This window comes from Maniola jurtina, chromosome 26, assembly GCF_905333055.1.
Source record: "Maniola jurtina chromosome 26, ilManJurt1.1, whole genome shotgun sequence".
NCBI lineage: Eukaryota > Metazoa > Arthropoda > Insecta > Lepidoptera > Nymphalidae > Maniola > Maniola jurtina.
This window is the reverse complement of record NC_060054.1, coordinates 7,083,988-7,102,476: the sequence shown is the minus strand read 5'-3', so window position 1 is coordinate 7,102,476 and position 18,489 is coordinate 7,083,988. Positions and strand designations below refer to the sequence as shown.

The 18,489-nt window shown below is 38.1% G+C and overlaps 1 protein-coding gene across 1 annotated transcript; it reads left to right on the top strand.

Moving 5' to 3' along the window:
• The first annotated feature begins 350 nt into the window (after window positions 1-350).
• Window positions 351-18,483, top strand: LOC123878789 (U4/U6 small nuclear ribonucleoprotein Prp4). The gene is made up of 14 exons (XM_045926112.1): window positions 351-718; window positions 1,889-1,998; window positions 3,051-3,145; window positions 4,737-4,895; window positions 5,650-5,755; window positions 6,636-6,706; window positions 7,261-7,390; window positions 11,008-11,138; window positions 11,997-12,127; window positions 15,775-15,859; window positions 16,152-16,293; window positions 16,673-16,742; window positions 17,613-17,734; window positions 18,040-18,483. The coding sequence occupies exons 1-14, from the start codon at window positions 556-558 to the stop codon at window positions 18,130-18,132; spliced, it is 1,608 nt and encodes a 535-aa protein (XP_045782068.1). The 5' UTR covers window positions 351-555; the 3' UTR covers window positions 18,133-18,483.
• Window positions 18,484-18,489: the final 6 nt, after the last annotated feature.

Genomic DNA, 18,489 nt, shown 5'->3' with positions numbered 1-18,489 from the left:
TCCAGTAGTTTTTGAGCCTATTCAATACAAACATACAAAAATACAAAAATACAAAGGTTTCCTCTTTATAATATTAGTATAGATAAAACTAGCACATCACTTGAATTGTCAAATATGAAACATGTCAAACGTGTCAAACTGCGTTCCGTTCCGTTAAACGCCTAGCATACGCCTAGTACATTTATCATTACCTCATAGATGACGAATTATTTTTCTTTTTTCCTCGATAATAAGCAGTTTTTGTTTAATATTTCCACTTAAAATTGCTATTGGTACTTAGTTCATCATTAATTGCTAATATTATTGTTTTACTATTCTTATGTGATATTTATACTGAAAACCCTTTCGTTCACGTCAAATGAAACGTTAATTTGGTTCCTGCGTTGTTTGTATGTACCTTGGGAAAAGAAAAACTCATAATTTTTATAGGTACTATACCTAACCCATTTAACACACAATAAGATAAATACCCTGTATAAATTTCACTCTGTGTAATGGTATAGTGAAACACAATAAACTATTATAGCGTATTAAAAATCAAAAATTAACCTCAAAATGTCTGATGATGATGATGTTATATTGGTGAAGAAACCGAAGCATGTACATTATGGATCACTTGAGGAGCAGGAGAAGGCTCGGCTGGCGGCCCTGGCTGCAGCCGCCAAGGAAGGAGTGGAAGATGGTGGAAGAGAACTTGGGGACATTCAGATTTCTAGTGGTAAGTTTTGGGTAATATCCCCACTGCTGTAGTTACTGTTGCTTACCCATAAGCATAACAGCTATTGTACTCCTCAATCTAATGAAAACAAATTCTGTCTACGCGCATGCAATATTGTATGATCAATCCATACAACAATACAAATCAACAATCCATACTAATGTTATTATTGTGAAAGTGTGTCTATCTATTTGCTAGCATTTTACCGCCTGTTTAATAGATTTTGACAAAAAGTGGTGCAGAGTTAGCTTACATCTTGGGTATGGTTAGAAACATAGTTTATGTTCTGTCCTGGAAAATCAAAGAGATTTTTAAAAACTACAGTAGAGCCTCGATAATCCGAACTACCAAAAAATAACCCCTGTTCGGACTCACGGAGCGTTCGGATTACAGTATGTTAAAAAAATGCAAATATATTTTGACAAAAAATATTTATTCAGGTACTATAAAACACATATTTAAACCACAAAATACGTTACTTATTCATAAAGTCATCAATTTTAGTTTGGCGGGTTCTATTTATTGACCAAAAAAAGGCTTTGTCCCTCAAATTACGCAGCATCATCTTTTCGGATAAAGACAAGTCATTTTCATCAGCCCAATCTAAACAAGTATTCAGTGCTGAAATAGCTTGTGAATGAGGAATTTTCTTGACGTTTAAAGCTGAAGTATTGTCAACAAAAGACTCGTCATTCCCAGACTCTTCAGTCTCTTGCGTAACAAAATATAAGATCAGCGGTCACGGTAAGGGAGAGAGAGGGGCAGTCGGCAGTTCGGATTACAGCGGCGTTCGGATTATTCAGAGTACGGATTATCGAGGCTCTACTGTATATCCTCATGGATGAAGTCGCAGACATCATCTAGTCTAGTAGATTATAAAAGTAATTGCACTATTTTAAAGAAAAATGTAATATTATGATCAAATTGAACTGTCAAATAGTGGTACTGGAGAAGGCACCCTATAAGAGCATACAAGGGAGACCCCCCTTTCCCATTAGTGAACAGATGACATCAATTGAGTAACCGGAGCCGTTGGATGGTGGTGGTGCAATACTGTGGTTTGTGGGGTTTGTTCCCAGAGACCTATGTCCAGCTGTGGGCATCGGTTGATAATGATGATGATGAAAGGCTGTATGTATGGCTGTCACTTTACTCTCCCAATGTTTCCAGAATACATGGAGCTGGAAGAAGAAATGTCCAGAGACAAAAAGGCTCTGCTGGAGGAGTTTGAACGCAGACGCAAAGCTCGCCAGCTAAATGTTTCTACTGACGATGATGAGGTACAATCAAGTTGTGATTTTGTTAAGTTAAGTTAGGTTAATTTTATTTTATGGCGCGGAGCTGCACCAGGTGTTGTGATTTTGTTAAGTTAAGTTAGGTTAATTTTATTTTATGGCGCGGAGCTGCACCAGGTGTTGTGATTTTGTTAAGTTAAGTTAGGTTAATTTTATTTTATGGCGCGGAGCTGCACCAGGTGTTGTGATTTTGTTAAGTTAAGTTAGGTTAATTTTATTTTATGGCGCGGAGCTGCACCAGGTGTTGTGATTTTGTTAAGTTAAGTTAGGTTAATTTTATTTTATGGCGCGGAGCTGCACCAGGTGTTGTGATCTTGATTGTAGGACCTATAGTCAATTTATTAATCGGGTAGACCAAAATGATGTTTCATGTGTTGCTTGTTTTTTATGGCTCTTTGATAGTGATGTGATGCGATTAATATCACACTAATATTATAAAGGAGAAAGTTTGTTTGTGTGTTTTGTGTGTGTGTATGTTTGTTACTCCTTCACGCAAAAACTACTGGACGGATTGGGCTGAAATTTAGAGTGCAGATAGATTATACCCTGGATTAGCACATAGGCTAATTTTTATCCCGGAAAATCAAAGAGTTCCCACAGGAATTTTAAAAAACCTACATCCACGCAAACGAAGTCGCGGATATCAGCTAGTTAACCAAAAAATTGTGTTGAAAATATTTTTTTTTTGTGATTTAAATGAAATAAGTATTGGCTGATTCTTAATTTATGAGTTTTACATACTACTGAAAAATTCCTTAGGTGAATTATTTTTTGTGATTTTTTGTTAGTTACTTTATTTTTTAGGTCTGTCAAATACACATATCGTAGGTTTATGCACGAAATATTATTTTATCAATGATTTTTATCTGAACTGGAACAATGAGGGCAGCACTATTTTTGTTAAGCTGGTCATATCATATCATAATTTTTAATTTTGTCATTTCTAGTTGTTATTTCGGTCTCTAGGATTAAAAAATTGTCTGGGATAGTGGTTTTTAAGACTGGCTTGTCGATCACGAGTAACATTGCCTTTCTAGGTTCGTAGGAGTCTCCGACAGTTGGGTGAGCCAGTGTGCCTGTTTGGAGAAGGACCAGCTGAACGGAGAGTGAGATTGAGGGATCTACTCAGCTAGTAAGTTCAAACTACCAAAAAAAGAAGAAAAAACATGTTACTATTTATTTCTGCTTGAGGTCTTTTGACTTTAACGCTTAAGACTTTTGACTTTATTAGAGGAATCAGGATAACCTAACCTATAGGTAGAACTGGTAAAGTGTGGTATAGCTTTAAAAAATCACATCACACTATCACACTTCACACTAATATTATAAAGGCGAAAGTTTGTGTGTGTGTGTGTGTGTGTGTGTGTGTGTGTGTGTGTGTGTGTGTGTGTGTGTGTGTGTGTGTGTGTGTGTGTGTGTGTGTGTGTATGTTTGTTACTCCTTCACGCAAAAACTACTGGACGGATTTGGCTGAAATTCGGAATGGAGATAGATAATATCCTGTATTAGCACATAGGCTACTTTTTATCCCGGAAAACCAAAGAGTTCCCACGGGATTTCGAAAAACCTAAATCCACGCGGACGAAGTCGCGGGCGTCAGCTAGTAAAACATAAATCTTTTTTTCTACTTTTACCGAAAAATTAAAGTTCTCACAAGATTTTTAAAAACCTGAATCTTCTATTTCTATCTAAATATATAAAAGTATAAGCTGACTGACTGACTGATCCGTCAACACAGGGCACAAAGTTCTGGACCGATTGGGGTGAAAGGCATGAAGATAGCTATTATATGTAGAAATCTACTAAGAAGGGATTTCTGAAAATTAAATCCTTAAAGGGGTAAAATAGGGGCTTGAAATTTGTGCAGTACATGCGGATGAAGTTGTGGACACAAGCTAGCAGTGGCGAAATGTCCATGTAACCCGATTCCAATCGGCTTCCCTTTAAGAATTCGCAAAATATAACATAAGCACTCACTACGTACTTAGTGACAAATGTAGGGCAAAAGTTCGATTATTATCATGCAGGCTACCAGAGTGAATGATGCTACCGTACCAAATTTGACGCCTAAAAATTTACAAGTGTCAGGGAAAATCTATCATCAATAGAAAATAGCTTCGATAACCCGTAACCATCCCGGCTTACTACTTAGTATTCCATCTCCTTCATTTCCTTATGAAGCGAACTAAGTCTGTCTCACTCTACGGGTCGCCAATATGGAACCACCAATTAAAGTGGCCCCGGAACGAATACGAATTCGTCTCTCTGACAGGTCAGCTAAATATGGTTCATAAGCCGATGCTCACCGGCTTATCGTACCTCCAAATTAAAATTTTTATTTATACTACTATTTTAATATTTTGTTTTTAAGGGTGATTATTATGATATACATTCGTTTACCTATTAATTATGATATTCTGATATTCTGTTAGGTCAGATCTTTTTTTGCTCCGGCTTCCCTTTTTCAGATCTGCACCCTTCGCCACTGCAAGCTAGTTATGTATAAAATCTTTCTAGTTCTATTTAAAATGTTTTGTTTGATAAAAACTGCCATACCCCTTCCAGGTTAGCCCTCTTCCAACTTAGACTGCATCATCACTTACCACTAGGTGAGATTGCAATCAAGGGCTCACTTGTCTCTGATTAAAAAATATAAAAAAAATTCGCCTAAACCTTTTTTGATGAAACAGAATGAATTTAAGATTTTCTCTACCTTTTTTTAGCCTTGGCGAAGATGCGATCCACAAGAAGTTAGAAGAGGAAGAAGCCAGGATAGAGAGAGATAGAGGACGGGAGGGAACCTGGTACCACGAAGGTCCCCCACAATTAAGGGATGCTAGACTCTTCATAGCAAGATATTCCCTGCCTAGGGCCAAAAGGAGGTAAGTTTATAAAAACCGGCCAAGTGCGAGTCAGACTCGCGCACCGAGGGTTCCGTACTCGGGTATTTTTTCCAACATTTTGCATGATAAATCAAAAACTATCATACATAAAAATAAATAAAAATCGGTTTTAGAATGTATATGTAAAGCCCTTTCATATGATACCCCACTTGGTATAGTTATCTTACTTTGAAAATTGAAACACATTTTAAATTTTTTTAAATGATGTAACCACAAAGCGGTTTTCAGATTTATTCCTGTACTTGTGCTATAAGACCTACCTACCTACCACATGATTCTAGGTTAACGGGAAGTACCCTATAGGTTTCTTGACAGACAGACAGACAACGAAGTGATCCTATAAGGGTTCCTTTTTTCCTTTCGAGATACGAACCCTAGGAACCCTAAAAATGCTTTAGTAAATGTGTGATGACCCTTACAATATGTCGGCATCAGTCGCGAAGCCCCGAGGTTTTCCTGACAGACACGACGGACGGACGGACAGATAGATACAGGCAGACAGACAGACTGATAACAAGACCCTTGGTCTAGGTCAATGGGAAGTACCATTTAGATTTTCTCGACAGACACGACAGATGGACAGACAGATAGACAACAATGTGATCTTATAAGGGTTCCGTTTTTCCTTTTGAAAAAAGTAGCTGTCTATGGTCCCTTCTCACTCTGCCAGGAAACCTGTGCTCTGTAGTGAGCCGGTCATGGGTTGAGGATGATGTCTTTTTATCTTCACCAGGTTAATGAAAGCCCGTGAAGAGTTGCAACTGGCGGGCAGTGTCCGGGCGGCGGCCAAGCAGGAGTCTCAGAGAAAGGCCTCCGCTATGTCCATATACTGCAGTCAGGTAACTAAAGCCTATTTTTTTTACCCCCAACCCAAAAAGAGGGGTGTTATATGTTTGACGTGTATATCTGTGTATCTGTCTGTGGCATCGTAGCTCCTAAACTAATGAACCGATTTTAATTTAGTTTGTTTTTTGTTTGAAAGGTGGCTTGATCGAGTGTTTTAGCTATGATCCAAGAAAATCGGTTCAGCCGTTTGAAAGTTATCAGCTCTTTTCTAGTTACTGTAACCCTCACTTGTCGGGGGTGTTTTACACTTGTAACCTACCTTAATTGTACCTACTTTGAAAAAATGATTTTGACTTTGACTTATGTTATGAAAGGGTATTTTTTAGGGTTCCATACCTCAAAAGAAAAACCGGCAAAGTGCGAGTTGGACTCGCGCACCGAGGGTCCTGTACTCGGGTATTTGTTCCGACAATTTGTGGGATAAATCAAAACTATTATGCATAAAAATTAATAAAAATCTGTTTTAGAATGTACAGGCAAAGCCCTTTCGTATGATACCCCACTTGGATAGTTATCTTACTTTGAAAATTGAAAATACATATTAATTATTATTTGTTTGACCACATGTTTGACCACATTTTTTTTAATGATGTAACCACAAATTCATGGTTCTAGGTCAACGGGAAATACCCTATAGATTTTCTGGATAGACACGACAGACGGACAGACAGACAGACAACAAAGTGATCATATAAGGTTTCCGTTTTTCCTTTTGAGGTACAGAACCCTAAAAGCCTACAGACGTTGGGGTTCCAAGGTGCTGGAATCGCGACCTCGCACCGGAAATGCCGCGTTGTAAGGCTAAAAAACATACAGTCGAAATAAGAACCTCCTCCTTTATTGAAGTCGGTTAAAAGAGAAGCTTTTTTTCAGATTGGTGATACAAGACCCATCAGTTTCTGCAGATTCAGCAGCGACAGTCAAATGCTGATCACATCTAGTTGGTGAGTCAATTTTCAAATTAAATATTTATCAGTGATTATTATTATTTTTTATTTTTTTTTTCTTTAAATCTGGCTTTACCCTGATTAGCCAATGTCAAGTTTGTGATATTTTCAAGTTATTGAATTTATACAAGTATGGACTCCGTCTGCGCCGGCGCCCGCCGACATACGCGCGGCGCCCCTTTAGAGCGCTTCCCAGTCAGTTCCACCACCAAAAAACACCAAACAAAAACCAGCCACTCTTAACAAAAAAAACACTCCAAACAAGCACAGCACGCGCGCCAGCAAACGCCATCACAGACAAAGTCCATCATTGTGATTATTATTTTACCAAATTTCGTGTTTGTAGGTCAGCCGGAAGTACCCTATAGGTTTTCTTTGCAGAGACGACGGACGGACGGACGGACAGACAGACAAACAGGCAGACAGATAGATAGATAGACAGACAGACAGACACATTCAGTGAAATGATCCTATAAGGGTTCCTTTTTTCCTTTTGACGTACGGAACCCTAACAAAATTGAATTGAATTGAGAGATTTTATCCCCCTCCAGGTCTGGTCTAGTGAAGGTCTGGTCTGTACCAGACTGTATACCGTTGCAGACCCTGAAAGGTCATACTTGCAACGTCAGCGCTGCCAACTTCCACCCTCAAGCAGTTCTACCACCACATTGGAGGCAGAAGGTAAACTTATATTTATTTTATTCGGAAAATTTTACTGCACACACAAATGTATAAGAAAAAATTAGAAGAAACTATAATAGAATGTGCAAAGGCGGCCTTATTGCTATAGCAATATCAATCTTCAATATATAAAAGGAAAAGGTGACTGACGTGATCGTGCATTGATCTGATCATGAGCAATATAACTAATGCGACTTCTTCGATCCTCCATCTTAGCCTTTCAGATCATGAAACAGCTCAGATGATCAGCTACCCAATAAAATCTAATTATTCTAATAATAAAAAATATTTTATCTACAAAAGAGACTACAGCAAAGAAAACGTAGAAAAGTTCAACAATTCTATTAAAAATCTTACCTTTTCTGAAGTATTTGAAGAAATTGATTTTAACATTGCTTTTAACAAGTTTCATGAACTATTTAGCCTCTTTTACAACCTGTGTTTTCCAAAAATTAGGATCAAAATTGATACAACAAACAACAAGAAAAAGTGGATCACACGAGGTCTTAGAGTTAGTTGTAAATCTAAAAGAAAGTTACGTTTATCATATTACAAAAACAGAAAAAATAAGCAATATAAAGATAAGTATAAATTTTTTTCAAATACTTTAAAGAGGTGTATTTATAATGCACAACAGCTGACAAATAGACGAAGGATACATAACAGTAAAAACAAGTGTAAAACGTCTTGGAATATTGTTAAAGATGAAGTAACAAACACTAAGAATTATGATTTTATTGACAGTATTATGAGTAAAAAAGAAATTATTAACGAACCTATGAAAATAGCACAAACATTTAACGACTACTTTATAGAATTGACAAATATTAAATCAGATAAATCCAATAACTTTATGCCTAGTAAACTTAATAGTATAGCTCAATCTATGTACATAGAGCCAATGACTTACAGTGAAGTAGAAAAGGAAATACTATCACTAAAAAATACTACAGCAGAAGGGTACGACGAAATAAGCACTAAAATAGTAAAAGCTTCAAAAAATTACATTGTCCCGGTTTTAACTCACTTGATAAATTTATCATACGAATCTGGATGTTTTCCAGATATTCTAAAACTATCCATTATCAAACCTATATACAAAAAAGGAAATCATAAAGACATAGGAAATTATAGACCTATTACCCTTATCCCTATCTTCTCAAAAATATTAGAGAAATGTATGCTAAAGCGATTACTCTGTTTTTGTAATAAATTCAACATAATAAGACCACAACAGTACGGGTTCCAAAAAGATAAATCCACAACGCTTGCGATTTTCTCTTTAATAAGTGAAGTCCTTAAAAAAGTAGATTTAAAAAAGTTCACATCAGGCCTATTTTTTGATTTATCTAAGGCCTTTGATTTTGTGAGTCATGACATATTACTGTCAAAGTTGGAAAATGTAGGTATAAGGGGACTGGTGCTTCAATGGATTGAATCTTACCTATCCAATCGTACACAATCAGTTATAATTAAAAGGATTGTTGACAGGGAACTTAAAGAATTCCAATCAGAATTCAAGCACAATAACTTTGGGGTTCCGCAAGGGAGCATATTAGGCCCCTTTCTTTTTCTTCTCTACATCAATGACATCACTGAAGCCACAATATATAAAACAGTATTATTCGCTGATGATATCGCAATAGTCGTATCCACCGAAAATATTTCTGGTGTCAAATTCCATGAGAATGAAATTAATTTGACAATTAAATCAATTATAAATTGGCTTGACACTAATAATCTTCAAATAAACTTATCCAAAACCAAATATGTTCAATTTAATAAAAATCTACCCGCCTTATTAGACATACATTATGATGACATTAATTTAGAATCAGTGAACGTAATCAAGTTTTTAGGAATATACGTGGATACAAATCTAACATGGAATGAGCAGATCGGTAAGGTTGCTGAAAGGGTCAATAAGTTTTGTTTTGTCCTGCGACGGCTAAGGAACATAGTAGATATGAAAACTAGGCTGGAAGTGTATCATGCGTACGTGGCCTCTAGTCTTAGATATGGTTTGATGTTCTGGGGTAATGGGAGTTACATTAATAGAGCATTCATTGCCCAAAAGAAATGCGTCCGAGCAATGTGTGGTGCCGCACCAATAGATAGCTGCAAACCACTTTTCAAAAAACTTAATTTGTTAACTCTGCCATGTTTATATTTATTTGATATTTGTGTCTTTATTAAGAAGCATAATGATCTTTTCACTAAAGCGTATAATGTTCGCTCTTATCCTACGAGGAATCCTAATAGGTTGGTTTTGAATTGTGTCCCTAGAACGGCAATGTATACAAAAAATTTCACTGGAATGTGCATTAAAGTTTTCAATAAATTGCCAAATCACATCAAATCATTACCTCTGGGACCATTTAAAAGAAAATTGTATGAATGGCTCAGCGCGAAAACATTCTACACTGTAAATGATTTTTTTGATTATAAAGAATGAATAAAATTATAATTTTAAAATATCTTAGTTACCTATTTGATATTGTATTTATTGACTTGATGTGATTATACTATTTGCTATAATATTATTTATTGGTTGACTTACTAAAATAATAATAAGGTAATAATTATAATTTGACATGTGATATATTTAATGTAATAATGTAATTTAGTTTAATGAATTCAAAGAACAGTTTTGCATGCCTGATTATATAAGGTGAAACATTTCTACTGGACAATATGTAGTACTACTTAATAAGATCTTACTGTAAAAAATGTTTCAGCAAATAAAAAAAACTCTTGAACTCTTGAACTCTTGACGGACTTCTTCTTCTTCTTCCAGCCCTTATCCCATGCTACGTGGGGTTGGCACAACATGTCTTCCTCTTCCACTCTCTTCTGTCATCCATCAACTTATCATCTACCCCTTTTATACGTATATCCTCTTTCACGCAATCCATCCACCTTTTCTTTGGTCGTCCTCTTCTCTTTTCTCCATCCACATGCATATTTAACATTCTTCTAGTGATATGACTCTCTTCCCTCCGCATTACATGCCCATACCATGCCAGCCTATTACTCCTCATTTTTTCTACCACTGGTGCTACTTTTAAACTTCCCCTTATATATTCATTCCTTATCATATCCATTCTTGTCACGATTGTTCTATTTACGCACAGGTTAAACTACAGGACGGATCGGGGTGAAATTTGGCATGCAGATAGCTATTATGACGTAACCATCCGCTAAGAAAGGGTTTTTGATAATTCAAGCCCTAAGGGGGTAAAATGGGGGTTGTTTGTGCAGTTCACGCGTGCGAAGTCGCGGGCATCTTCTCTCTGGGTTGGTTTCCTCACTTTATTTTATTTTATTTAGATACAAGTTAGCCCTTTACTGCAATCTCACCTGGTGGTAAGTGATGATGCAATCTAAGATGGAAGCGGACTAACCTGGAAGGGGTATGGCAGTTTTCATTAAACCCTTACTCCTTTGGATTCTACACGGTATCGTACTGGAACGCTTAATCGCTTGGCGGCTTTGCCGATGTGGTGGTAACTAGCCACGGCCGAAGCCTCCCACCAGACAAAACTGAAACGTTTTCGTCGGTCCCGTCGCGGGCATAAGCTAGTATGTAATAATCTTCTCATCTCTTCTCTCTCTAGATAGAACAAGAGAAGGAAAAAAAAGAAGATGAGTCAACAGAAGTGATGGACACTACAGAGGAAGTGTCAGAGTCCTGTCAGATGGCGTCTTGCGCCTACGACGGTTCCGTCCATCTGTGGAACTTCAAAACGTAAGTCACATCCGATCTCCCAAATAAGTAATTTTTTTAACTAAGCTTCTTAGGGCCCACGCGTACCTAGATTTGGTTTTCTTTTATCCTGTTGGATTTCTGATTTTCCAGTCGGGTATGTCACTCTCCAGCTCTTTAACTATGACCTGTGTGGAGTGGAGTGAAGGTGAGTAGTATTTTACGATACCTGAGCACCTAAACTGGATTTAAAAAAATGTACTATAAGATCTACCTACCTACCCATGATTCTAGGTCAACGGGAAGTACCCTATAGGTTTCTTGACAGACAGACAGACAACAAACTGATCCTATAAGGGTTCCTGTTTTTCCTTTTGAGGTACGGAACCAAAAAAAATAGCGAGTAACAGACCAGGCGGGTCACCTGATGTTGAGTGATTACCGTCGCCCATGAACATTTGCAGCACCAGGGTAACCGCCGATGCGTTCACTAGTGCGACCATGTAGCTCCGGTAGGTCCTTTCTATATTATTCTAACACTTAAAATTATATCTACATACTATTAACAATTACTTACAAATACAAATACAAATACAAAATTGTTTTAAAAATGCATTGAATGAGTTCTATTTATTTATGCAATAAAATGGCGAATAGTGTATTCTTAGAGTTAAGTTCTCAAGTGAATGACTTTTCTTTGTCTTTATGAGAATAAATATCTTTAAACCTAACCTTATTTGCAAAATGTGGGTGTTACTTCTAAGATTTCTACATGCCATCCTAAACAAATGTTTTGCTGCAAAATTAAAAAAAAAAAATGGTGTTATATCTTGTACGCTGGTGCGGAACTATTCGTGTGCTAGTCCGACTCGCACTTGACCGGGTGTTTTTTCTTTACAGTGATTCGCCACTAGCGTCGTTGAGTGGGCACGAGCCCAGACGGGTGTCCCGGGTTGAGTTCCACCCGTCCGGGCGATTCCTGGCCACCACCGTCTTCGACAACTCCTGGAGGCTATGGGACCTGGAGACAAGTGAGTGATAGCTGTTATCCATCACTATCAACCCATACATTATATAATAGAGAGAGCCTTATACTAACTTCGTTCCGTGGATAGGGATAGTACGATTAAATCACACTAATATTATAAAAGTGAAAGTTTGTATGTGTGTGTGTGTGTGTGTGTATGTTTGATACTCCTTCACGCAAAAACCACTGGACGGATTTGGCTGAAATTCGGAATGGAGATAGATAGTATCCTGGATTAGCACATAGGATACTTTTTATCCCGGAAAATCAAAGAGTTCCCGAGGGATTTCGAAAAACCTAAATCCACGCGGACGAAGTCGCGGGCGTCAGCTAGTACATTATATAATAGAGAGAGCCTTATACTAACTTCGTTCCGTGGATAGAGATAGTACGATTAAATCACACTAATATTATAAAAGTGAAAGTTTGTATGTGTGTGTGTGTTTGTGTGTGCGTATGTTTGTTACTCCTTCACGCAAAAACTACTAGACGGATTTGGCTGAAATTGAGAATGGAGATAGATAATATCCTGGATTAGCACATAGGCTACTTTTTATCCTGGAAAATCAAAGAGTTCCCGCGGGATTTTAAAAAACCTAAATCCACGCGGACGAAGTCGCGGGCATCAGCTAGTGTAGTATAGAAGCAGGCGTTATTTTGCGGAAGTCCATGATATACATGGAACCAAAAGCTTAACTTGCAATAATCCGCCAAACCAAAGAAATCTGTATGGTGCAACATGCAGCATGCGACATGCTTTCTTTGACGTTGCAATTAGGCATTGTAAGGTCTACATCTCCTGAGGATGCTTCGGTGTCGGGGCGAAACGCGCGTCGAGTGGTGTTGGGATTTGTGTGGTGCTGCGTGGTGGTGGTACGTGTGGCTTGCTTGGTGACTGGCTTTTCCTGCATGTTTATCAGTGGGAGGGCGGGCGGTGCAAAGTCTTTGCAATTAGGCATTGTAAGGTCTACATCTCCTGAGGATGCTTCGGTGTCGGGGCGAAACGCGCGTCGAGTGGTGTTGGGATTTGTGTGGTGCTGCGTGGTGGTGGTACGTGTGGCTTGCTTGGTGACTGGCTTTTCCTGCATGTTTATCAGTGGGAGGGCGGGCGGTGCAAAGTCTTTGCAATTAGGCATTGTAAGGTCTACATCTCCTGAGGATGCTTCGGTGTCGGGGCGAAACGCGCGTCGAGTGGTGTTGGGATTTGTGTGGTGCTGCGTGGTGGTGGTACGTGTGGCTTGCTTGGTGACTGGCTTTTCCTGCATGTTTATCAGTGGGAGGGCGGGCGGTGCAAAGTCTTTGCAATTAGGCATTGTAAGGTTGACATCTCCTGAGGATGCTCCGGTGTCGGGCCGAAACGCGCGTCGAGTGGTGTTGGGATTTGTGTGGTGCTGCGTGGCGGTGGTGCGTGTGGCTTGCTTGGTGGCTGGCTTTTCCTGCTTGTTTATCAGTGGGAGGGCGGGCGGTGCATGTCGCATGCTGCATGTTGCACCATACAGATTTCTTTGGTTTGGTTTGGTTAGCAAATTAACCTTTTGGTTCCTTGTATAAGTATGATTTAAACAAAAACCGGCCAAGTGCGAGTTAGACTCGCGCACCGAGGGTTCCGTAATCGGGTATTTTTCCCCGAAAACTTGCACGATAAATCAAAAGACAAAAACTATTATGCATAAAAGTAAATAAAAATCTGTTTTAGGATGTACAGGTAAAGCCCTTTCATATGATACCCCACTTGGTATAATTATCTTGCCTACTTTGAAAATTGAAACACATTTTAATTATTTTTCTGCACTGTAACCATAAATTTACCTTTACTTGTTCTATAAGGCCTACCTACCTGCCAAATTTCATGACTCTAGGTCAACGGGAAGTACCCTATAGGTTTTCTCGACAGATAGATAGACAATGTGTCTTGAGCATTACGATGTGTGAAGATAATGAATATTTAAATCCATACTAATATTATAAATGCGACAGTGTGTCTGTCTGTCAGTCTACTAGCTTTTCACGATCCAACAGTTTAACCGATTTTGAGGAAATTTGGTACAGAGTAGCTTAAATCCCGGGGAAGGACTAATTTTTTATCCCGGAAAATCAGAGATTCGTAAAGACCCATTCGCTTAACCGATTTATATGAAATTACCGAGGTAGCTAGCATCCCTGTTATTGACATAGGCAACTTTTAAACCCAGATAATAATCAAACAGTTCCCACGGGATCTTTCAAAACCTAGACCCATCCCACATTAGACCACATCATCACTTTCCATCAGGTGTGATTGTGGTCAAGCGCTTGCCTATAGTGAATAAAAAAAAAAAAAATCCACGTGGACGAAGTCGCGGGCATCCTCTAATAGTAAATATGTAAATTATTGATAAAATTTAATGTAACAAATGTGGGACAAGATAATAATTATTTACTTACATACAATTAAATAACTAAGTTATGTAAGTGTTCATGTCGTAAGATTACAATTATCAAATTACCCGTTAATTCTGAAAACTAACCCAAAACAACACGGTGACAATTACTATGCTAATTGAAACATGTTGGATTTTGATAAAGAGTAAAAAAAATATGTTGTTACAATAATCATTAAATTCCTCATTAGATTGTAGGTTAACGGTATTTTTATAGCTAATTTTCACTGTCCTACTTTAAAGTCAGCGATGTATATGGATGGGCCCTTCGAAGATAAAAAACGCGCTCAAAAAGTCAAGAGAAATTGCAAAAATCTCTTGACTTTGTCAATGACGATGACGTAAGATTCAAGCGTATTTTTGCGGACGGAATTGTATGGGAAAGGCTAATCCATATACATCGATGTTTAAAGTATATTTCGCTTTTTTAGAGTTCCTTACCTCAGAAGGAAAAAAGGAACCCTTATAGGATCACTTTGTTGTCTCTGTCTGTCGTGTCTGTCAAGAAAACCTATAGGGTTGACTTAGAATCATGAAAGGCAGGCAGGTAGGTCTTATAGAACAAGTATAGGAATAAATCTGAAAACCGCGAATTTGTGGCTACATCATTAAAAATAAATTAAAATATGTCTCAATTTTTATAGTAAGATAACTTACCAAGTGGGGTATCATATGAAAGGGCTTTACCTGTACATTCAAAAACAGATTTTATAGAAATTGAATTTTAGAGAATAGTTTTCCAGATTTTTTAGAGAATCGTGTAAAATATCTAAAAAATACTCTAATATTGGTGCGCGAGTCTGACTCACACTTTTCGCGAATTTTTTTATTCCAATGATGTTGGAATAATATACTATAAGCACTCTAAAATTATGAATCCATACTAATATTATAAATGCGAAAGTGTGTCCGTCTGTCTGTCTGTCTGTCTGTCTGTCTGTCTGTCTGTCTGTCTGTCTGTCTGTCTGTCTGTCTGTCTGTCTGTCTACTACGTTTTCACGGCCCAACCGCTGATTCGATTTGAATGAAATTTGGTACAGACTTGGGATTCATCCAAGGGAAGGACATAGGCTACTTTTTATCCCGGAAAATCTAAGAGTTCCCACAGGATTGGAAAAAACGAAAGCCGCGCGGGCGAAGTCGCGGGCATCCTCTAGTATTTTATACATCTTATTGTCTTTGTTGTTTATTTGAATAAAAATGTATTCTATTCTATTCTATTCAATTCTAGAGACTGAAGTCCTACATCAAGAGGGTCACGCGAAGCCAGTATACAGCATCGCGTTTCAGGGAGATGGATCTTTAGCGGTCACCGGGTAAGGTTTATGACCCCAAAATACCTCTTTGTAATAATTTACCCTAAAATAGTATAATTTCAAATTTATTTTAAACCAGATGATGCCCGTGACTTCGTCCTCGTGGATTTGGGTTTTTAAAAATCCTGTGTCTTTCATTTTCCGGGATAAAAGTAGCCTGTATGTCCTTCTCTGGGATGAAAGCTATCTCTGTATCTTAAGCCAAAATTAGTCGGATGGGCCGTGAAAAGCGAGCAAAATTTTCGACTTTGCGCCCTAGTAACATAATTAACTATTATTTATTTAATTTTAGGGGTATGGACGCTTTCGGTCGCGTTTGGGACTTGAGGACGGGACGATGTGTGATGTTCCTTGAGGGTCATTTAGGCCCCGTGTTGGGGGCGGATTGGGCCCCAGCAGGTCACCAACTGGCCACCGCCGCGGCTGACCATCAGGTAATTTTTTGAAACTGACTGACTGATATCGACTTTACAGTTCAAGAAACTTTAAAAAAACTGGCCAAGTGCAAGTCGGACTTACACACGAAGGGTTCCGTACAATCGTACCAGAAATAACACTTAAATTTTTTTAGTTTTGATAATAAAAATAAAATATTCTTACTATAACGACAGCAAAATTACACCATGAAATTTCCAACTCTCTACCTATTACGGTTCATGAGGTACAGCTCGCTAACGAACGGACGGACAGCGGAGACATAGTAATAAAGTCCCTTTAGCACTCTTCGGGTATGGAATCCTAAAGTACAAGTATTTAACGTCAGTTTAAACCGAGCTTATAGTTTTTGTGAATTAACCGTTTGTTTGGCTTCAGGCTAAAATCTGGGACCTCAGGAGACGAGCGCCGATATACACCATTCCAGCACACACACACTTACTCAGCGGTGAGTCCATTTTCATCCTCCATTTTTTTTTATAGATTATACTCTTTTTTTTTTTTCTTTTAATCTGGCTTTACTCCGATTAACCAATGTCAAGTTTGTGATATTTTCAAGTTATTGAATTTATACAAGTATGGACTCCGTCTGCGCCGGCGCCCGCCGACATACGCGCGGCGCCCCTTTAGAGCGCTTCCCAGTCAGTTCCACCACCAAAAAACACCAACTAACACAAAAACCAGCCACTCTTAACAAAAAAAAAACACTCCAAACAAGAACTGCACGCGCGCCAGCAAACGCCATCGCAGACGAAGTCCAAATTATACTCTATCCATGGAAAGAAGTTGGTATAGGGCTCTCTCTGTTATGTAATCCCATACAAATGATAGAGACAAAAATCTCAATGGGCGTAAACCATTTTGAGCCACCAACCAATCACAAACGAAACTATGTTTTCGGGAATATTTTTTGTAAACATTTTCAAATTTACCGTACCGTAATGAAATTATATTAGTTTTTTTTTATGATATTAGAATAGCTAATGCCCAGCATGCAATGCAAATGCGACTATTGAACGTTGATGGTGCTATCTAAAACCTTCCCCCAGGTGATAACAACAATTGTACAAAGTGAAAAACATCAATGCAATGAATTGTACAAACACAGTCGATGAACGATGCGTGAACGTGAGAAAAACGAGCACAGAAACATTAAATACTACTTCCTTTACAACCTCTCGCACTGCCAAGGGTCACTGGTAGAGATCTCTTATAGAGATAAGTGCTTCCCTGTCCACTTTTTCTTTCTTTTTCTCTTTATTGTTACAAATTCCTGGTAAAAATAAAATATAAAAAATGTATAAATTTTAATTTTCAGATGTAAGATATCAAAAGAGCCACGGTCACTTCCTGCTGACGTCATCGTACGACAAAAGTGCTAAACTGTGGTCGAACCCCGCCTGGCATCCTTTACGGACACTATCTGGTCATGACAATAAGGTATACAAGTTTTCAATAAATCTCATAAATCGGCTCTTATTACACCGCTGTTCTGCAAAGTGGCCATTTCCGCACAAGTGCAATAATATAATATTACTGCTTGACAAGTATATGGCAACATTTATTTTTCGTCTTATGGTCTACGTGGAAATAGGTTTTATAAAGATCTGGTGGGAACTTTGATTTTCCGGAACAATAAGAATATAGGCTACTTTTTATCCCGGAAAATCATAATGAATGCAGGGTATAAGCTATCGCCATCCCTTTTCCTCTCCCGAAAATAACACTATATTTGTTATTTCCAGGTAATGAGCACGGACATTTCGATGGACAACAAATACATAGCTACGTGTTCCTACGACAGGACCTTCAAGCTGTGGGCGCCGGATCTGGCTTAGCCTTCATACATTGTACTATAAAATAATATAACCTATTGATAAGTTGGTAGGATGAAATACATCAAAGTAATATTATAACCTGATGAAAACATATTTCCGCACAAATGGTCTTCTACAGAGCGTGCGGTAATATTGTATTATCGCACATATGCCGGTGCGGTAATATTTTATTATCGCATATGTGCGGTAATGTTGTATTATCGCACATACGCCGGTGCGGTAATATTTTTTTATGTGAACAATATGGCTAAGCACATGGCAATATTTGTTTCTTGCTATTGTATGGATTACCACCACAATAAAGTCAGGAATTGTTTGAGAAAAATTACCCAATAAATGATATCAAAAATAGATTTG